Source organism: Anguilla rostrata, chromosome 2 (assembly GCF_018555375.3).
Source record: "Anguilla rostrata isolate EN2019 chromosome 2, ASM1855537v3, whole genome shotgun sequence".
NCBI lineage: Eukaryota > Metazoa > Chordata > Actinopteri > Anguilliformes > Anguillidae > Anguilla > Anguilla rostrata.
Genome location: NC_057934.1, coordinates 29032395 through 29055639, shown reverse-complemented (window position 1 = coordinate 29055639; position 23245 = coordinate 29032395). Strand labels below are relative to the sequence as shown.

Sequence of the window (23245 nt, the reverse complement as noted above, 5' to 3'; positions counted from 1 at the left end):
CTTATGTTTTGTTACCTGTTGCTTTGGGGGGGGGGGAAAAAAAAACCTTAAAAACCAGCTGTCGGAATCGGCTGATTTATCTAAAAAAAAAAAAATCGGCAACCGGAATCTGCCATAAAAATTCATGATCAGTGCACCCCTACACTGTATTGAAAATACAGTCTTAAGCATTTTCAATTTGTAGCTATTGTATGTGTTATACTGCATAATTGTGCGATAGAACAGTCAAGCTGGGATGAATTAAAAGCACTGGGATCTGTGCTTCCATGAAATAGAAGTACCAGACAAAAAATTACAATGAGGCAAAAATCTAGGGGTTACAAGATAAGGAACATGAAAATTCTTACATTATTTATTCTTACAGAGGTCCTGAATGGGTCGGTAAACTGAAAGAGAGGAGGACTTGAAAAACCTCAGTTTATACCCATCCCCTCAAGCAGCCATTTTCCAATGAACTTAAATAATGCAGCCAATGCTTCAATAAAATGTGCAGAACAGGAAAATTAGTTTAATAGTTTTTAACACAAGGGTTGTTACAATATCGTATATCAAAAAAAAAAAAAAACTGAAGATCTCACTGATATGATTGCCCATAGATATGATATTTAAAATTATAATCACCATTATTATCACTAATCAATCATTATTGTACAGATAAAACATACGACTGCTTTTAGAAATAATACAATTTCATAGAAATAAACAAATGACTTAATATTTCAAAATCTGAATAACTCAATCTTTGCCTGCTCCTTTGAGAGAGTTCTGAGGGGAGCGTCCTTTCGTCCCAATAATAGATAATATACTTTTGCTGCCTCGGATCAACGTCTGTACATTTTGTTTTTTAATATTAGGTTATTATACTTGCTCTTTTAAAAAATACTTGGTTATTATTAGTAGTATATTGGCTACTTAGTTTATTAATGGTGCCAATTATCTGAGGAGCAATTTTATCCTTGATAAACGAGAGAGAAGAGGATAATGAGACACGCTTTCCCCTGATGGTGATAGTCGCAAGGAAGCACTTGTGTAGACCTACTGATGCTGCAAGCACACCATCGGAGCGAGTGCTAAGACGCCAGTATACTCATAAAGAAGCAGAACTTTTTGTTTGAAACTACCAGTTTTGAACAAGAGGCAAACAAAAATTTGTGGGGTTTTGAGTTATCATTTCTCTGCATTTACTGTGATACTTCACGTTTAGGTACCCAGTGCGCACGCTCTGGTGCCAACAACCCACAGTCAAACATGGCTTTGTCCATGAATTGGCTTCATGCGCCATTGAGCAGCACCCATAGGAATCCATGGAACCGGTCGGTAATCGGAAGCTGTCTCCAGTTCTTGTATATCTCGATACTGCTACAGCACAGTGCCTAGAACCTGAAAGGCTTTGATCAACCATTACTCCCAAGTCTTTTTCAAATTGAGAATATTCCAATTTTGTCCCTCCCATAAAATAATCCTGCCTAGTGTTTTTATTTCCCACATGCAGAACTTTACATTTGGCTATAGTAAATTTCATTTGCCAGGTTTCTGCCCACTTCTGGATGTAATTTAAATCTTCTTGGATCACTTTACTTGATTCCAAACTATTAGCTGGGCCACCCAGTTTTGTATCATCTGCAAATTTGACTAATGTACTTTCTAATGTCCCTGTCAAAGCCATTGATATAAATGAGGAAGAGCAGAAGTCTTAGCACCAATCCTTGTGGGACTCCACTTCCAACAGTTCACTGCCCAGATAATATCCCTCCTACTACTCATTGTGTTCTACACTGTAGCCAGCTCCGAATCCACTCTGAAATATGTCCTCTAATTCCTGTCATCATTTTAATAACAAGTCTCATGTGGTACCTTATCAAATGCCATTTGAAAATAAGCCTTGTTATAATCAAAACACTTGGGAGCTTTTTCAAAGAATACCAGAAGGTCTGTCAGGCATGACCTTCCCTTACTAAAACCATGCTGGCTATGCCTTAAGATGTTGATATTTTCAAGAAATACTTCCAATTTGTCCCTAATGACAGATTCCAGTATTTTACATATTATGGAAGTTAAACTTACAGGCCTGTAGTTTCTGGGTTCAGTACAGTCCCCTTTCTTATATATTGGTATTATATTACCTATATTACCACACTTCCAGTCCTCAGGTATTTCTCCAGTTTCTAAGGACTGTCAAAAAATACTTGCCAATGGTTTAAAGACGATCACACATAACTCTTTGAGTACTCTTGGGTATATGCCATCTTGGGCCTGCTGTTGTATTTGTCTTTAGTTCAAGTAATTAATCTAGTACTTCTTTATCCTCTATTTCAATATCTTAAAAAAATATTCTGAGTACTGAATATGCCTTCCAGTCTATTAGTAACATTTTCCCTAGTAAAATTCTAAACAACATAAGTATTTAAGGCATCAGCAATATCTTTACTCTTAGAAAGCAATGCTCCTTCCTCATTCCTGATGTACCTGAAATCCAGCTCCACTGTCCTTTTCCTACTACAGTATTGAAAGAAATGTTAAGGGTTACTTTTTGCATTTTGGGGTTTGAATTTGCCTTTCAAAGAGCCTCTTGGCTTCCCTCTTAGCACACATATTACAATATTCAGCCTTGGAGATATATAAGAAATTAGCATTAGTACTTTCCCCATCTTTTATTTGGCTATCTTTCAGGCCAAGTTTGAAAATGGGGAGCAAATGTGGCAAACCCATCAGATAGAACACCACTTCCTAAAATCACAATTTGAGATTAATGCTGCTACGGGGCTACACGTGGCAATTACTTCTGTTCATGCTGCCATAAGTTTCAAGTTCAACTTGAAACTGAATACAACTGAAAAGCCATCAATTGCATTCACTTCTAAAGCAAGGACCTGACTGTACTAATATATTCTAGTTGGAAAAACATTCAGATGCCAGTACATTGATGACTGAAAATAGTTCAAATTGAATGTCAGTCCACAATCCTCACAATTTAAAAAGATTTACTGTTATTTAACCAGGTAAAGTTGATCAAGAACAAATGCTCATTTACTACATCAAATACATTTACCAGTTAAATAATTAATGTTCCAGTGCACAAGATTTGGCCATCACAGGGACACTAATTAAAAGGGAATTCCACCAAGAAACAACAAAAAATTAATGTAACTGATTAAGCCTCTCTTAGTGGCTGGGCAAAGCAACCTTAAATAATCGGTAATAATGGTGAGAATTTGGAAGTATACAACACCACGCTCTAATTTTTTAAAAATTACAATGGGCAGGTAATTTAAATTTGGAGATATCACCCCCCCCGACCTCCCATACTAAGTGAAGGACGTGTTGTCCGAGCTAACAGATGGTCGCTCGGAATGTTCAGTGGTCTTGGCCGAATGTTCTCCTCAAAATCATCTGGCTGAAAGCTCCTGCTACCGACTGGCACATTCTTAAGCTGTGTCTCAAATGTATCTGGAGGATATTTACCATTCCCAATTGCAGTCAGCCAGTTTTTGCTCACCCTCATCTTGCAGTAGCTGGTAAAAATAAATTCATTCCTTCCCCATAAACCCCTAGGTTTGATAAAGAGTAGAAAAGTGGCTTCCAGGCCCAGTAGTAACACCCAGCCCCTCAATTTGTATTCATAGAAATGGAAACCTGTGATGGCTGTCACAGGTTTCCACACCTACCTCTAGCACACCTTGTTTAGCAAATCAATATCTCTTCAAAGCCACTGTGTGTATAATTTGTATCTGATTAAATCTTCCAATTAATTTTGATAGTATAAAGGTTTGTCTGTAGAAAAATGAATTCATCACAGAGAGAATTGGTTTAGCCCGTGGTGCTTTCATTCTGTATTCCCAAATATAATTTGGTGTGAAGAATGTCCAGTGAAGAGTACTGATTTCATCATCACATGGAGACACGAGAGAAAATAACCTCATTATATTTACACAAAATAATCTGAAAGGGTAAAAGTACAAGACAACACTGGAATACATAGTAAGTCCACAAATCAGAAACAGGTGTGCTAGTGAGGGAGTTTAACAAGTGGTGCAGTGGAAATTCAAGAAATAAACAGAAATAATGTTGATTAATGATTAAGCTGAAATGCATATGTATTATGTATGTTTTAATCACACCGTTTAGTTTTATACATATATATATATATGACCCATTTGTTTATCTTACTGTATAAAGGAGAGTTGTGATCTTTTCTCTGGAGACATTTTCTCACACCTGCTTGTCTACATTTACAGCATACCAATCTGGTGTTTCTAATGAAATAAAGCTTATGAAATAAAAATTTTATGATAACTTCTGATAAATTTTAGTGAATGATGATTTGACAAATATTTCAGTCTTTCTGACAGATGAGAATGAAATATTATTTGGTTAAACTAATTTTAATCTTACCAAAAAGTCTGAGTCTAAATCTCAATCCTTGACTCCTGGAATATATGCACCACAAGTACATGGAATGGTTAGTGTACATCCAGGAGTGTTTCAGGAACCACTGAAATATACAGTAGCCTTAGCTATCGTAGTGTATGCTGGGATGGAGCCGTTGGGGTTCTAAAAAAATGTTTTGATTCACAATCATTTGTATTATTCACCAACCAAAAGATGCATCACACCATTGTGCTAGGAGGAGTGCGGCCACAACTAAAAAAAACTGGACGACAATACTTTTGGGTATCGCTTCTGAGGGTCAGGGGAATACACAGGCTTCACTGCACAGAGAGCAATCAAAGGCCAATAAACAGATATGGAGGGAAGTTTGAAAATTTACCTCCACTGGCTTGTCGTTACTTTGTGTTACTGTCAATTATTAGCCAATAGAATTGTCCCCCAATTTGTGTAGTGTGCATTGCCATTGCATATACATTTACACATTTGGTTGTCCCATAGTTTTTTCTCAGCCATGTAGAAAGGAAAATGTCTTTGGATATTCAGGTAACGACAATGAGTACGTCACAAAACCACCCAAACAAGTGTTGTCGGTTGGATAGAAGTCATCATGAGGGAGAAGAAAAATAAAGCAGGAAACGTAGCAACATTGTGTGCTACTGAGTTACTTTTCTTTGATAGAGATGCCTCTATAGCAGAGTGGCAGTGATTCCACTCTGGGGGAACAAACTCCATTTTAACACCCATGGTTTCGGAATGAGATCTTCAACAAGCACGAGATGTTTCGGTGTCCACATACTTTTGGCCATGCAGTGTACGTAGAGCCTTTACTGGCATATAATCTTCTGTCCTTTCTCTTTTGTTCTCTCTTTCTTTCAAGTTTACAATCATTGTGAGAAATATTGCCACCAACACTGTGGCTTCTGCCCCTGGATCACAGACCGAAAGTAATTATTCTTTTAATTTTATTATGTAGACCTCATTAATAAAGGCTGAAGATGCCTGCCTGGGAACATTTTCTAATTCCGTGCTGATGTTTTCACCCCTCCAAAGAGCACCTCTGTTGTCTTTTGACATCAAAGTACCCATAAGCAGCATTCCCTCACCTTCGATTTTTTGAGACAAAGAATAGTTTGCTTAGACATTGAAGCCATTGACTGCTTGGACCCGGGACCCCTAATTATTAATAATAATAATAATAATAATAATAATAATAATAATAATAATAAATAATTAAAAAATAGGGTTCCTGCAGCTCCGCTGCTTAGACCCCTAATAACAAGAAATAATAAATACAGCTGCAAGCAGTGATTATTATTATTTTTGTGAGAACCCACATTTTTGTTATTCCCCCATAACCACGGGAAAAATTATTGCTTCTTACGATGAGGCAAAATACCAGTTAGATTTGTAGGACATGGGGGTGACAGAACTCAGGAGGTAAGAGCAGTTGTCTGGCAGTCGGAGGGTTGCCGGTTCGATCCCCTGCCCTGGGCGTGTCGAAGTGTCCCAGAGCAAGACACCTAACCTCTAATTGCTCCCAACGAGCTATATAGCCAAAAGTATGTGCACACCTGGCATCCAACATCTCATCCAAAATTATGGGCATTAAAATGGAGTTGGTCCATCCTTTTCTGCTATACAACCTCCACTCGGCTTTATAATAGACTTTGGAGCATTGTTGCAGGGATTTGCTTCCATTCAGCCATAAGTGCATTAGTGAGATCGGTCACTGATTGAGTGATTAGGCCTTGCGTGCAGTTAGGTTTCACAGTGCACTTGGACAAGACAGGTGCAGTAGGCAAGAGATAGACAATTTCTAATAAAGTTTTATTAAATCATAGTAAGTAGTAAATATATTGTCAGTAATTTATCGAAAACCATGCTGGCTAGCTATATTGTTGTTGTGTTGTGACGTTATATTCCATTTGAAATTACGTTAGGCTAGGTTGTACTCTATTATACGGTCTATGGTTGTACTTTATAGATCCCTGAAAGGAAATCCTGTTGTCATCACGACCGTACAATTATGATGTGAAATAAACAATATAACTTAATAGTAACAAATCTGTTATTTCCAGTAATTTTAAATTGAAATACGATATCAAAGTGACACTAGAAGTAAAAGGGCGCAAGCGTGTTCCAGCTGAGCCGTGACGATATAAGCGTGCGTCGTGAGCACAGTACCGGTATGTGTAGTTCCTGAGCGTACTAAACGTACAAAATGTTGTACCTTGTACTTCTCATGGGTCAATCGTGCTGCTGATATTATATTTCATGAGTCATATAGGTCATGAGTACCGCATACCAATAGCTAACTGGTTCCCGACTTGTAACTAAAAATATTGCTTATTGAAAATTGCCCCATTCATTTTCCCATTGACAAATTTGCGGGAAAACGAGGGGAGTGGCTTGGTGACGTTTTCACTTACAAGCTCTATTGTCATACTGAAACAGGAAAAGGCCTTCCCTAAACTGCTAGAGAAGGACAGAATCGTCTAGATTAGAATGTGATTGAATGCTGTAGCATTAAGATTTGCCTTCACTGGAACTAAAGGGCCTAGCCCAAACCATGAAATCAGAACAAGGGGTGCCCAGATACTTTTGATCATACAGTGTATGTCACAAAACCATTTATAAATATTCATATTTATGATTTCTGCCATTTAAAATGATAATTCCCATCACTTCCATCTTGTTTTAGATGTGGCATGCAAATGTGCTGAAGTCCAATAGTACAAATGAAAACATCTTATGTTGCTTTTTTAATATATACAGTAAATTAGGAAATGACACATGCCAAAATTTGGTCAAATACAAGGGCCATTTTCAAACACAAGCGTAATATATTTGCACAGTTCTGTATCAAGTTTAATATAAATTCCTAAAGCATCTTGAGGACACTCCCCCAGAAGTCACACTCATTCCCTGTAAATATGTCCCCTGAGGTGGTCTTATCACATATTTCTGCCTGGAAAGGTTTTATACATTCATGCAGTAACACTGCAATGAGCTTACTAATCAACCTCAGACAAATTATACACAGACTCCAAGTACACATTTAATCGAAACGTTTAGTGCATTTGTAGAATACCACAACAAGTGCCTTCTTAAAATGTACTTATTTTGAAAAGAATAAATAATAGTAACTGAACTTTATATAACAATAATTGAAGCAACTGTACAGAATCTATGGCAAAATGGTGTGAAAAAAATCTACTGGTGTGAAATCATAAGCAACTATGCCACTAAGTGTCATCATTAAATAGACTAAGACATGCAGATTCCTTACCCTTGGGTCTTTGGATTGCAAGCGGTGAGGCACAGGCCCAAGGCGAGCTGCCATTTCTGGACTGGTACCCTGGAGGAAAATAAAATATCAATCACAAAACACCCAAAAACAACAACAGAACCTAGGCAACAGACTGTTTTACTCATGTTATCTACCAATAAAGGATGGGAAAAGAAATTTAAGAAAACATCTGTATTGATCTTCAAGGTACGGCCAAACATCCATGTTCTCAGTGCTGATCATTTATACAAACTCAGCTTTTCAGCTTTTTAACATGCATATGACTCTCCTCATACAAACAAATACTAAGTTACAAATAATTGCAGTAGATCTCAAAGCTATTATAAAATACAAAGACAAATGACAGCACAATATGGAAGAGCTTAAATACTAGATTACATTACAATCACTTAGCAGACACTTGTCTACAGCAATGTACCGAAATGGAGAACATTACAGTAACTCTCAGGAATACAGAAGCGTTACTGCATGCAATTGCATAGTTATTTTCGCTGCTGGTGGCTTGTCATTTTAGTTTGCAGGCACCGTTTGGTAGACCAGACCCATCTTAAAGGAATATTTGTGGAGCTTCCTCCATTGTATTTGCATGGCATGAATACTAGCAACATCAGCCGTTAACAGCATCACCATTCTTCCCAGTTTTCCAGTTCTCAACTCACCATTCATTTTCGCAACCTGAAGCCAGAAACGAAAAACTGGGAAAAACAGTGATGTCAATAATAGTAAACTGATGTTGTCCCTGCTGATGTTTAATATATTTATAAAACCTAGTAGGCAAAGCTGAAACTTGTAGTTACCCTTTGCATTTCCCTATGGCACCTAGCAGTATTAGTAAAAGGCATTTTTTAAACTTAAGAACATCTGAAGAGTGCCCTGGAATAGCCCTTTTCTTGATATTAAATAATACGGACTATTAAGTACTGTCCAGTTCTTTGAAATGTAATAAAATTATTCAATATCCTGACTGGTTAAGAATACTGTGTGCAAGTCAGTTAACCTTAATCACAGTAATCCCATTAATATTGTTCAATGCCAGGTCAGGTTGCTTACAAATGTACAAATTGTTCAGGCTTGAACTGGAGGATACACCTTTTCAGGTAAATCCAGGTTAGCGGGTGACACTGCCTCATTCTCTTAATAGCTGAGCTACACTGTTCAATAAGACGGTAGGCCTATAGTAACATTTCCCATAGTACTGAGGCCTGTCACATTAAGTTTGGCTGACATTATGTTTCCAACCTTGAAACGTGAAAATTGCATTAGCGCCTGTGATTGGCCAATTCCATTATACACAAACAACAAAGTGAAACGCATTAGCTGAGGCACTTTGTCATCTCTGTATGTATATATATATATGTCTGGTTAGCACATCGTTGCACATTGCCACGAGGCCGCTATCGTCAGGTTTTGTAGGATTACCATTTTCCCTTGCAAGGATAAGATTTGGTTACCTGTGCTTGCAGCTAATTTTAGCTGCCAGGTGATGCTGAAAGTTTAGGAGATCCTTAATGTCAGTTTAAAGGAGACAAATTGTTTGATGTAGTCCAAAAATACTTTGCCATCTGTGAATACGTGTTTTTTTCTGCATATGTGTGTATCGCAGTCAATCTCACCAATATGAACATTTTATTTGATGTTTATCACCCTTGGAGAGAAGGGATGGGCTTAGGTTTATTTTGCTGTTGCTGTCTCTACAAATAATATACTCTAAGACATGGACAATGCCATGTTTGAGAGACCACATGGTATAAAATAACCATTCATTGACAAGATTACTAGATGGAGATGCCAGAAATCAGTTATGAGCATTTCTATTGGTCTGCTAGGACCACGTCATATTCAACATGGCTACACCCATTTCCCATTGGTTATTCAAACCAAATTTGACATTCAAATTTTCCCTTTTTAAAGGGGTTTTCGCACCAAATTGGCAAAAAAATGTATCATGGTTGAGTAAAAAAACCCAGAGCTGTGAAGCATTTTTGGCAAAAACTGGAATTCCAGGTAAATCCAGAAGATTTTTGACACTGAAATTAAAAATTTTTGTGTATTACATAAAGCATACATTGGTATTAGGTTCAGCCAAGTTGAAATACGTATCATTTTCCTCTCAAAACTGAAATGGCACTGATCACAAGAGAATTGCTTACATTTTAATCTGCAAAATGTTCTTGTTCTCACAAACAAATTATTTCCATGTAACAAGCCCCTCCTCTGCTGCTCTATAAGCACGACAGGACCTGAACATCAAACTAAAATCAGTTCTTTCTTCACTGACAGTGTATGCAGGGTCAGAATGAAAAGGAGTTCTACTGTTTTAAATCAACTCTTAAGGGAAAATCGATCCCTGTTCGAACAAGCAGAACCTTGGGTTCTAGCTGGTCTTTTCAGTATTTCCATTACACACGCACGTCACAAAGCCGGAAATTGAACAAAAATGAAAGTTTGAAAATGCACAAATAAAAAAAATGTAGCCTAGTTACAAAATTCCGGTTGATTTAAAAAAATTAATTAAATAAAAACAAGCGTGGATCCGCAATAGCTGCGATCGCACACGCATCCATGTGTGCATGCATCCACGCACACACCCTCACACAAACACGTGACCTCTTCTTTGGCTCATGACCAACATTTCCACAAAATCTTGTGCAAATCTGTGAATCCATTCGGGAGTATTGCGCAGTGCAGTGACTCCTACATTCTCTAATATTCAGACTGGCTACAACACCTGTGGACAATCCTACTTACCTTGGGCTGAAAGGCCCCTTGCAGTGAGCTAAATGGTCCAGCCGGGGGTAGAACAGGCGGCATTCCTGACATAGAGGTTGGATACTGAGGGAAGAACTGAAATGGGAACAAATGCAGAACAGCTTATAAGTTATAATACTACTCCAAACAAACTCAGCACAACCCCATGGGCCATAACCAATTTCACCAAAGCAAGCCTGAATTAAGCAATTTCATGACAACAGTCAAGATGAACACTGCACAAGGCTCAAGCGCAGGCTCCATTTGCCTAACCAAGACCATTACTGCAAAAATAGTTTTAGTCTATGAGTTGCTTTTTACTCTGTTCATTATGTCGCCGGTACAACTTGACACAAGAACTGCCGTACAGATTTCCTTTTCATCTGGAGACACGGTTAAAGTGAAAAATAAATAAAAAAAAGGGCTATAACACATACACACAAAAGAGAAAGTGTCCTAACACAAAATGCAAACTGTCTGCAAATGTATTAACCTCTTAATAGTTACAATACAATTAAAGAAACAGTACATTCTTACAATTCCTTTTACATTATGAACTTTGGATTCATGGAACTCTATTCATAGTTGAATTTTTTTGTTTTTGTTTCCCCAAGAGTCAGAATTACATGGAATCTTACTGAAACAAAGTAACAAAGTTCAAATAAATTATTTTTTTTTAAGGGAAGACCGATGCTTGTGGCTGGTCATCTAAGAACCACAATGAAACCACAGCCACAAAACTGGATAAATCCTCGTTTTGATGACAATACCATCAAAAATGAGTATACTGCATTGTTTTTTCAAGCTATGTCTAAGCGGGTTTCCAAAAAGTGGCCTGTGGAGACTCCACACAGACACTTGCTAATCAAGTGATATTATGGGTATTTAGAGGTGTAAAATACTATATATTGTACTAGTCACCAAAAACTTTTTTTTTTTTTTTAAGTTTTAAGTGAGACATTTATAGAAAGCATCGAAAGACAAGAAAATAACTGATCAGCTCTAATGCTAACATCAGACTGCTCTCCATTAAGGAGCATCACCAAAGATCTTTGACAACAGCCCTACATACAGTACAGGCCAAAAGTATTACGCCACCTGTAGTTTAAAAAAAATAAATAAAATTTAGGCAAAGAAGAAAATTCAATTCATGTACGTGTATTCACTGAATGAGAAACCAGGCATAATAAGGCAAAATAAGGCATGTTTCTCTTTTGTTCATAGAAAAACCATTGTAGTTTTGTACCCTTCCACTTCAAAGCCTCTTGATGCAGTATATCATAGTGCTTCATGTTTTATCACAGGGGATGTATTTCTTTCTTCTCACTGTAGGATGGTGCGCTTTTGCAAACAGAAGGTAACTGCCTTCCATTCTGTTTATCTATACGGGTCTACTTAAGAAACTTCCCCACTATCTTGTGCTTAAATACTTTTAAATCCAACTATGGGACTAGGTCACAAGATTTTTTAAACTTTAGATACATCATGTAAGCACTGAGGTTTTCAGTACAATGCCCTTCACAGATCAGATGGAATAATTGAAAAAAACCTTGAAATGAGAATTTCTTGTCCCCTTAGAAAAGTCTTGGATTACATATACTTAATGTTGTATGTACTTACTTCCTTTGATAAATCCTTGTATGATGTTTGACTGCTAAATGTTCACGTGCAATTGAATTCTACAGTCTGTTTAAAGTTTTTATATACATTTTATTTGTTCGCAGGTCTCTCTTGCGAAATAAATCTTGACCTCAAATACAAAAAATAAAAAAATAAATAGCACATTGTCAAGCCTTAACCAAATGAGCCACGAAGCAGTCCAAATGAACAATTTTCGAGTCAACAGCAATCGATCAAGTTTGTTTCATTTTTCGTTTGACACTATTATGCAGAACAATGGCTCTATGACTTGTGTTGTTCACTGTGAATCGACTTGAGCATAAGCTTAGGAGCCGAATTCTTTTCTCCAACATGAATGACCACGCGCCTACTTGGAACCAATCAACCAAACACAGTTGGAAATGGTCTGTGAATGCCAATGCTAAGTCAACACTTACACTATGCTCAGAAGTGCTTCAAACGCAGCTATATAATTTGTAACTATGTACTGAAAATCCAGTTTTTCTTCATCTTAAATCATTTGCTTTCATTGAGAAACAGATTGACTAAAGACCAAACAAAAATGAACATTACACTTGTCGATTCACATGGAGTTTAAAAAAGCACACAATACACTTACAGGGTGTCTGTAGAGACTCTCCATCTTGCCTGGGTACTTGTCAAACTAAGACACAAAAGAAAAATTTCAATAAACCCACTTTAACATGACTGGAAATAACAAGCAGTACATATTCCCTTTCATAAGGGAGGATGAACAGTATACTGAATCGTCAGGAGAGGGACTCAAGGGCTTCTTCTAAAGATTACTTTTAGCAAAAGACAGCCCAATCAATTTTGCCCTTACTCTTCATTACTAACACAATATTTCCCAAGACTTACCAGTGGAGATGCCGCAGCAGATGGAGGCAGGAAAGGAGCAAAGTGTTGGTGCGTGTGGGTGTGCTGGTGTTGGTGGTTGTGTTGGTGGAACTGAAAGGCCAAAGGGGGGATGGTTGGTTGGGCCTGAGATGCACAGCCAGAAGCCCCAGGTCCTGAGCTGGATGCAGAGGGACCCCCTGATGCTGCTGGTGCTGCACCCCCGCTCACCTGGTTTCCACTTGCACTCCCTCCTCCCTCTCGCTCTACAGTTTGCGAGGTGAGGAAGCGAGAGTTAAGCTCTGCAAAAAAGAAAGACACACTTTAGATACCAGCCAAACATTACTAGACAACTGAAACATACAACTACCATCTTTTCCTTCTTTAATATTAGTGCTTATTTAGTACAGCATTATTTAAAATCAAATCATCACACTGAACCAACCACATTAAGCATTTTCAAAAGGAGACACACACACTAAAGACAACGCTCTTAAAGGGATCAGACAGACAGACCACTAGTTGACGTCAACTTGGAAGCAAACAGTGCAGTGGTGTGCACCTGTGAGGACTGCAGCAGTAGATGTGGCCATGCCTGTGGTTGGGTGTGAAGGGACCTGCAGGAGAGGTGGAGGAGGGGGCAAGCCTGAGGATGGGCTGAAGATGGCCCCTGAGCTTGGATGGGATGGAGGCCGCATTGAGCCCGGGAAGCCAGGACCACACCCTAAAGACAAGGTTATATTCATAGAAGGCGTGGGGGGGCGCAGAGATGAAGATGAGGCAGAAGAAGACGGTGGGGGCTTGGCTGAGGTACTGTTCCTGAAAATGGAGAGAATGTGTTACTTTTAGAAGTGGCGTACACTCTAATTTGAGGTGTCAATTAGAGCATGGGTAAAAAGTTGAACACAACACAAGGGTTTATAATTGGTACTAAAGTGTTGACTTTAGAGACACTGACCTGCTGCTGAGGCCAATGGTGTAATGAGACAGAGGGGGGCCAGGGTAAGAGAGAAAAGGCTTCGGTTTGGGCTGCGGTGGACTTGGAGCACACCGTTGAAAATGGCCATCACCGTTGCGCTGACCAGGTACTGTAGTAGTAGCAGAGGTGCAGGAGACATAGGTAGTCAAGGAGTAGGTGGGTATGCATGAAGAGGTGGATGTAGAAGAGGAGAAAGAGGACGACAAGGAATCTGGGTGCAGAGGCTCCAGGCTTCTCTCCTGGCTTCGCTGGAGACCTGAAACGCGGGGTGTGACCGAGAGCCGGGGTAGGCCACAGATAGATGATGAGGGTGGGTGGCTTTTGGTCACAGAAGAACCCATGCTAACAGGACCAGACTCCAACACTGTAGAGAAAAGGAGATACGGCACTTTAGCCAGAAAGCAATCACTAGTCCAGAGAATTCCATACACTGTTATAAATGCAAACATTACAAAATGATCACAGCCCTCCTCTTCCTGCACCTCTCCAATGTACTAAATGTACAAAAAAGACCATACTCAATTGATATGTTACACCAAGTCTTCAAAGTAAGGACACATTTATGCTGTAAAACAGCATTAAAACAAATGCAAAATATAAAATACAGGTTAACATCTGGTGGCATCAGGACTTGGGAGAGATTTATAAAACATTCACCACCTAAGCTCACAATTGTTTTGCTTAGGGGGCCAAGCACCAAGGTGTCTAGGACCCCTATTGTTTTTTCTAGGATTATTATTATTATTTTTCTTCTGCTTTGCACTACATTTTCACTCCTCTCCCAAGCTCAAAAACTCACTAAATTTTCCAGGAATGTTTGGTATTGCGGCCAATTTATTATGCAAGACACGCATGCAACTGCCACTTTAAGCGGCGCTACAGTGCCACCTGCAAAATTACAACTTTGAAAACATTATTACGGCCATGCCGTTTGACATCCCATCCACCAAATTTTTCCCTCAGGTCCACCACCTCTTTTTAAACTTTTAAAAACAAACTTTTTCGTACTTCTAGAATGTTTGCCCGATTTTCACTACATTTAGCATGTGTCATGTCCCTGCATCAAATTGCAAAGGAAATTCTGATATCTCAAAAGACACTGGACTGTAATTTCAATTTAAGACAAAAATGGCAGACCATGTCCAAAATATGTGTATGGCCACAAATTTTAGCCGATTGTGGCGATACTTCAGGGGATGATAGACAGCCATAATGTAGACACAGCCATAAGAGCATACACAGGCTTGCAGTGTAATGGTTCAACATGGCCTGTAGGGCTAATTTCCATAAGCTCCATAAGGCCAAAGTATTAGAAATTTCACAAAACCCATCAGACAGCTTCCCTCCAACAGTCCTAACAAGTATATCCCCCTCTGTCCAAGATTATTAAAGATAATCAAATATGAATATGCAAAAATTGTGGAAAAAATATTTGACCACACCTCCTTTACATCCAGCCATGGTTAAAATTGTGGAAATATACAAATGGAAAAGGGACCCAGGTAGGTCAAGTGTCTCCCATTTCGTGAACCTACGACCAAAGGCAGCTCTGCTGAACAACTAAATTGCAATATTCACATCATTATTGCAGATGTGCCCTCACATTCAATATACACCTAATAAGGCATGGTTGATCTTTGGACAAAGTTTGCAGTCCATGCCAAAGTACAAGTTGCTACGATCAATTGAGGCTGAACAAAAATTACTTTTCTGATAGAACTGAGTTCACATACAAATCACTGTGACTCAGAGCTCCCCTCCCCTGCCCTTCCACCCTCCTGCACATTCACACTCTGACAGTAGCTGCAAGCAGGCCATAAAACGCCCCTCCTCCCCCCACCCACAACACACACAAACAACCAAATTGCGCAGTTCCTGAGCCTACATTCTATTTTAAGTATAATGGCCTTATAGTTTCATCTATCATCCGTGTGGGCATGCATCCACGCACACACCCTCACACAAACACGTGACCTCTTCTTTGGCTCATGACCAAACATTCCACAAAATCTTGTGCAAATCTGTGAATCCATTTGGGAGTTATGCACCTTTTTGTGGTAGGCCACGCCCATCGCCACGCCCCTTCACACACCCTCACACAAACACGTGACCTCTTCTTTGGCTCATGACCAAACTTTCCACAAAATCTTGTGCAAATCTGTGAATCCATTTGGGAGTTATGCGCCTTTTTGTGATAGGCCACGCCCATCGCCACACCCCCTCTTAGTCAATCGAAACACAACAATGCCATTTCTATATTTGTTATGACATTTGACTACGACATTTCATAAAACACTTCCATGGAAAGATGATGTCCTTCAAAAAAGTGGAAAAAAAAAACCAAACACTTGCACGTGAATGTGGATGGTAAATCAAAATTTGTACAGGGATGGGTGTGACAGTAAAACTTAATAAAAAGCTAAAACTCCACCACCTAAGAGCTTTCATAAAAACATAAAAGCAAAGGAGGTCGAAAGTGAACTAAATCAGGGTGGACAGCAACAGAGGCCTTTATTAATTTACCTAATTTCGATTTATGTCCACTCGTTCTACTGACAGAACTCAACCTTAACTTTGTTAATCCTCTTTATGAATTTAAAAGCCTCAATAAAATCACCACTAAGTCTAATTTTAGTAAGCTTGAAGAAATTAAGCATCATAAGTCTTTCCTCGTGGATTTTATCTTTCATACCAGGAATCAATTTGGTTACCCTTAAGATTTACAATGTATATACGCGAGATGTGTAGAAAGTGTACATGGTCAGTGGTTGCATGTCTGATTTTGTTAAAGCCATTGTTTTATGTTTTCATTACAAACCTTTGGCTCTATTTTTATTTCAGTTGGTGGAGCATTCCATAATTTTATACCTTTTACTGGAAAAGATAATTGACCAAAAGTTGTTCTACATTGTGTAACTCAGTGGTTGCCATTCACTGAACCAATCAAAGGATTGCACAATAAGCTCAATTCCAAAATGATTCCTGGTATGGGGACAAATCAATCTTTAGAACGCATACTGGCTGGGCAGCATCACTGGTTGTCTAAAAAATGCATGAACACATATCAGTACCCAAAATTTTCCATCATAATAAAATTTTTGTTTGTGTCTATAAACACAGTCAGTGTCAGATATGACATAAAATAATTTTTTTTTAAATTCAACTCACAGAACCAGTACACAATGGCTTGACTGAATACTTAATTCTGATTGACTGGGACGTGCGTATTAGTTCTCCATACATGCTTGACTATGGAGTAGGGCTTGCAAAAGTTCAATCACCATTCTCCATAGGTAGAGCTGCAACACATAGTTGTACAGGCATAGCCTTTATGATAAACTAAAGATTGAGTAGGCACATATCCGACGAGTGACCACTACAATCCATTACTCGTACCCATCCCTACATGGAACACCTAGGGGTTACCCCACTGCCACTCTGTTTAGTGGCAAGTTGACTGATTATTAGGGCAATTTTAGGTGCAGATTTATACATCAGCTTTAAGAAGCAGAATTGGATAAAACTGTCAAAGCTAAGCAAGTACTTTTTCCACAATTGTGCACTAATGCCATGTAACTGATCCTTTATTTTCAAAGCTTGCTCGTATGACAGGATAGATACAACTGCTGATTGGGAGGCCTGGCTCCATACTGTCACACAATGACAAATGTGAAAAAACCATTGCAAGCATATACTGCTGTGCTGCCTTGAGAGGTATGCATTTCCCTATCCTAAAGTATATCCTAATAGCCTTACTCAGCTGTTTACATGATTATCAGAATTTTATTGGGGATCTAGAATGACACCAAGAAAACAAGACAGCAGTTGGCCATTTCTGTGAAATACTATGGCCTGAAACCAAATTGTTTTGGGTGAAGTAATTACATTAGCCAGTTGTTCTGCAACATTTTTTTTCCAAGCAGCTCTTCGTCTAGTGCCCTTAAACAACTGTGTGTATTTTTGATGGGCCAGGATTGAGTTGTGTATCGCCAGGCATTTGTTGGTATTGTTCCCAACTGCTAACACAAGCACTAATACAAACTGTAAGAATGTCTGTTCATTCAGGGTTTTTCTGGCTCAAAATAAGGCTTAGGTGGTGACTTTGCGTGACAGCGGTTGTGGTTGATCCAGCATTACTACCACTGTGTTGTTTTCCTATACCTACCCATCTAGTGTTTGTGTTAGCGGTTGGGAACAATACCAACAAATCCATTTTCTATCAATTTCTAAGCATCAAGGACACATAAAAACCTATTGCCAGTGTTAAAATCTCAACAGCTGCCTCTTTTGCAAGGAAAAAATGCAACAGGGAGGATAGCAGCCTCTCGCCCTCCCTCAGCCTCCAGAAGCATCCATTCTTATGTAACCTCATTACCACGGCTTCTCCTCTCCTATCATTTTCATTGCAAACATGACACTTAGGGAGGACATCGTCCCTAACCAAGGAGCTTGGTGAAGTAACATTTTCCGACACTACTAATGTTAGCTAACGTACATTAAATAGCTAGTAGAGAGAGAAGCTTGTAATAAGATAGCAGTGCAAATTCATAGATTTTTTCAATTGCAGAATTGTTTTATAATTGAGGGTAGTAGGGTGAGATGTCGTTGTGGATATTTGTCTTATTCATTATTGAAGGAGCTTGGCGAAGGACGGTATTCGACACTAGAGATCGAGCCCGTATTATCGAACGTGTCCGCGTGAAAGATGGAAAAATGCAAACATATTTACAACAGCATGTGAAAAATAGGGTACCTGGTTATGTCCTTGTTATGTTTTTCAGTATTGTCACAACTCTTTTCACAAAACTGGCAAATATGTCTAAAGTCACCCAGCTAAGCATATGTGTACCAACAAACTGATGCGTTTAGTGCAGTGCTCTTTCTTTTTCTCCAGTTTGTTGCAAATCAAAGTTATAATGCAGGCATTTAACGGTATTTTACTACAAGGGCGGCACATAATTGGATTTGTGTCACTCAGGGAAAGATACAGTTGGTAGGGATAGCATCGCTAGAGCGGCTAGCAGCTTGTGACTGCAGTGCGTGTACCGGAGGAGACACTCTCCTGAGCGAGCAGCAAGAGCTGTATATGAGCACGCTTGTACATAGTGTGCGAATTGGACAATGCAAATTTGAGTGGGACTGGAAAAAAACAAAATACCTATTTCACAAACAAGACAATATACGCACAATTTTATCTTAATTTAGTCAATGTTGGTTAGGTAACACTGGAGGAATGCGACTAACAACTGTCCAAAATGAGGGAACATAAATACCGTGTGGAATCTCATGACAAGAAACTTACACAAAAACATCTGTCATAAAATCAAGTGATATTATATCAAAATATAAACGTACATGACCAAAACATATTTAAGACCTTATGAAATCAGATTTAAGACATTTTTATAATTTTTTTGCCTTTTATTTGTAAAACTGAATTATGACAAACTAGAAGTACTGCCTCGCGGTTGTATGCCTCCGCCAACCAGTAGCCAGTTTGGATATAAAGTGTCATCACTTCAACATTTTATCCTATTAGACATAATAGTCATAATTAGCGTATGGATTCTTGAATTATGGCCAAAAACGTGTTTTGTGAGGTCACAGTGACCTTTGACCACCAAAATCTAATCAGTTCATCCTTGAGTCCAAGTGGACATTTGTGCCAAATTTGAAGAAATTCCCTCAAGGCGTTCCTCAGATATCGCGTTCACGAGAGAATGGGACGGACGGATGGATGGACAACCCAAAAACATAATACCTCCGGCCACGGCTGTGCCGTTGCAGAGGCATAATAAAAACTTTAAGGACCCGCGGACACCCCATGTTACCATGACTCATCCTTTAATATATCACACTTTATAATGCTGCTAAAACAATTATTAAAGCAAAATATCTGGCTGTTTTAAAGACAAACTAACATGACGTTAAAATTTTTTCTGCATTTCTTCAGGGGGTAGACATCCTACCAAGCCTAATCTATCCAGAACGGTAATATCATGTGTTAAGACAACACAGAATTTTTCTGTATAGGAGAGCCATGTGTGAATGTAGAAAATCACCACTGAACTTGAATAATGGAACCCAGCAATGTTACATGTGTGAAAGGCTATTAGCTTCTTTGTCATTGAGGGTTTAATAGACTTGAAACTATAGTAGAGAACATATGATGAGACAGAAAAAACATTTACTCTTACCTTTCCGGGCACTGACTGTGAACATTGGCTCCATCTCATAATCAGAAGCCTAGAACACAGGAAAACCACAGTAAATACCGAACAATTTCCAGTAAAATGACATCAATATACCGTATTTTTCAAAGCTTTTACAGTTTTCAATGCTATGAATTACTGAGCTATTACATTCACTACTCATTTCAAACTGTGGAGTTTGTTCCTTGTCAGTGGAAAACAGGCAATGGTCCAAACACACATAATACGGTACAACCAGATGTATTCCAGGAAGATATTCGACTGAACAGGGTTCAGTGATTTGGATATTTTGATATTAAGATATGACATTCACATTCATGGATTCAATAGTACATTAATAATTAAAACAAAAATATTAATTACAACGGATCTCAGTCAGACATCCTTCAGCAGCAAACCGATTGAGTCTGCTCAGTTCTTTAGTCCGTCCGCCCTGTATTTTTGGTCAATAAAATATCCTTTTTTTCTCTTCCTTTTTTCCAAAAGGCAGTAAGCAGTTTGTGTCATTTTAGTGAGATCAGATGCAGACTAGAGAAATCAACAATGACAAAATATTCATTGACCTCACTGAAAAGTACTGCACCGTGTTATAGTACAGAGGAATTGACCCACCTTATCACCAGACTCACTCTCCGAATCACACTGAAAGAAAAATAATGAAAGATATGAAAACTGGATTTTCACTACTTGCCCACATTTTCCAGCAAGATAGTCCTCCTATTAATTCCAAACAGATTATAGGTCTTCCCAAAACCCAACTGAAGCACATAGACACTTACAATGTAGCCCGTTTCCAGGAAGACATTTCTGGAAGTCTGAAAATAACAGAAAAACCAGGTTAATTTCAGGAATTCCTGTCACAAAACATACTTCCGTAATAATCACAACAAATAAAAACAGCTGCATGATGTACCGCATGTTAGGTCATGGATTAAGAAAAAATTAACTGTCAAGGTCCAATTCGCCAAAGTATTATGAAAGTGATGTGACTAATGGGAAAAATGTTCAGTTAATTACTTACATGGACATTAGCCCACAATACAACGCACATTAAAATATCAAGTTCACGATACAATATTCTCATGGTATAAAACTCCATTTTAAAAATATATATATATATATTTTGTATAGAAAATGAAAAATACTACACTTAAAGAAGTTTCCCTATATATTTATGAGGAAAATATAAATTATATTTTCTATTCCTGTATATATCCTAAAGTTATTCCAAGTTGAATGATTCATTTTTAAACTCAATACAAACTAAACTGTCAATGGTGCGTACTGAAACAGAATTCCAGCTCCTAGACAGATTCAATTGTCCAAATGAGCTGAACTCTCTCTCGCTCTCATTGACCCTATTGGTACACACACTGCCCTGACTAGTTCACATCTCCCCTATGCTCAGTACGAATAGTGACATAATGACAAGATATTTCATTAAATTATAGTGTAAGCATCAGGCATACTTGCAATCACTATAAAAGCAGGATTTTTTCATACTGTCAATTTAGGCATTGCAAAAACTATATGGCATTAAATCTTTTATACAAAATTGCATGTGTAGACTGGGATAAAGAGCGAGCACATCAGACTAGTCTTTTGATCATTTCATTCATTCATATACTGAAATTTTGAAAAGAACAATGTATGAAATGCACAGATAGTACTGTGATGTACTGAAGACTTGAACAAAATGTACAGATCGCACTCCACAAACTGGAAGACTGGAACAAAATGTAATGATTGTACTGAATATACTGCAAGACTTGAACAAACTGCACTGAAAGAATCAGCTGGTATGAAAACTTGAAATGTAGTCTATTGAAAGAAAAATGTGAAACCTAAACAAATTTAGGTTTTTGAAAAATAATGTCACTGGGATGTTTATAATGACGTGAATGACAACGATGAAATTCTTCACTTTTAAAACTATGCTATGAGGGCATATTCCCCTCATTAGGCTAAAAATAAATTAGCATATGGACTATTTCTCTATATAAAACCTAATGGATGCAGCCTGTTCTATTTTGCTTGCCCTCAGAAACAGCGTTGTCCTTAATTATATTATATGAACAGATTGTAGCAATTAACCCCTTAAACCCCCACTTAAAATACAGCTTGTAAGCACTGGCTAGGCTGCTGTCATTTGCATATTGATGAAATTAGGCACAGCATCCTAACAATGCTTTTATTCCTTATCAGTGCTTACAAAGGAATTTCACAAGTTGCAATAATGTCCTATCCATTATCACTACTGCGGCATTTTTTATGTAAGCATTTGCAGATAAACAAAGCTCCGATAAGCAATTGATACAGCATGTGCAAAGCTTCCTCTCCAGTGGAATGCAAAAACGCAAAATAAAAGTAAGTCAGTACACAGCAGGATAGGGAAGACATCATTTGACCTAGAAGAAAGCTACACGAATGAGCTTGAAAAAGATAACACTGTAAAGTTACCATAACATAGAGAGAGTTGATTTTTTTTCAGGTAGTAGCTCGCTTTTAGGTCATTTACTTGGCACCGAAATGTCAAATTGAGATCATATAAACAACGGCCCTTTTTGCATTTGAAATTCTATTTGCATACATAGAAATGCTCATTTTCAAATGCTCCTAAAAACACTTTCAGCTCAACACAATGAATAATGACTTTTGCTAGTCTGTATACAAATACCAGATTGATTGCTTTGGGATCAGAGGGGGGTTTTAGTGATATCAATACATCACTAGTATTAGCAGTTCCAGGGTTCCCACTCGTCCTGGAAAACCTTGAAAACCTGGAAATTTATCGACTAGTTTTCCAGTCATGGAAAACACCTGGAAAATGAGAAAATTTACAAAATGTCCTGGAAATATCTGTGAGGTCCTGGAAAATTGTAGGCTAGGCTATAAGCAAGCTATTAAACATTATATTTAGAGCGGAGATTGCATATTCTTCTGTATTTTTCTCTGCTTTTCTCATTTTTATTAGCTGCTTGGATTACACGGCAGCACAAAGTTTTGAATGGTAATGGTACTTGCACATTGCCCGCCCCGCCCCCCCCCCCCGGCTTTGGGCTACCATTGTCCATGTTTCATGTCTGCAAGTTTAAGTCATGGAAATTGCCCTTGAAAAGTCCTGGAAAATGA

At 38.3% G+C, this 23245-nt stretch overlaps 1 protein-coding gene across 4 annotated transcripts in view; it reads right to left on the bottom strand.

Annotated features, from left to right (window-relative positions):
- The window catches only part of fbrs (fibrosin), a 68074-nt gene that overhangs the window by 18459 nt on the left and 26370 nt on the right, over positions 1 to 23245 (bottom strand). For 2 of the 4 annotated variants that reach the window (XM_064321473.1, XM_064321475.1), the window contains exons 3-12: positions 20893 to 20928; positions 20726 to 20755; positions 20099 to 20147; positions 13881 to 14265; positions 13485 to 13741; positions 12947 to 13224; positions 12687 to 12731; positions 10448 to 10543; positions 7679 to 7747; positions 348 to 386 (exon numbers count right to left, since the gene is read on the bottom strand). In XM_064321473.1, coding sequence (XP_064177543.1) covers positions 348 to 386; positions 7679 to 7747; positions 10448 to 10543; positions 12687 to 12731; positions 12947 to 13224; positions 13485 to 13741; positions 13881 to 14265; positions 20099 to 20147; positions 20726 to 20755; positions 20893 to 20928 — 1284 coding nt within the window. The remainder of the gene's footprint in view (positions 1 to 347; positions 387 to 7678; positions 7748 to 10447; positions 10544 to 12686; positions 12732 to 12946; positions 13225 to 13484; positions 13742 to 13880; positions 14266 to 20098; positions 20148 to 20725; positions 20756 to 20892; positions 20929 to 23245) is intronic. The other 2 variants (XM_064321477.1, XM_064321474.1) reach the window with 2 other exon arrangements.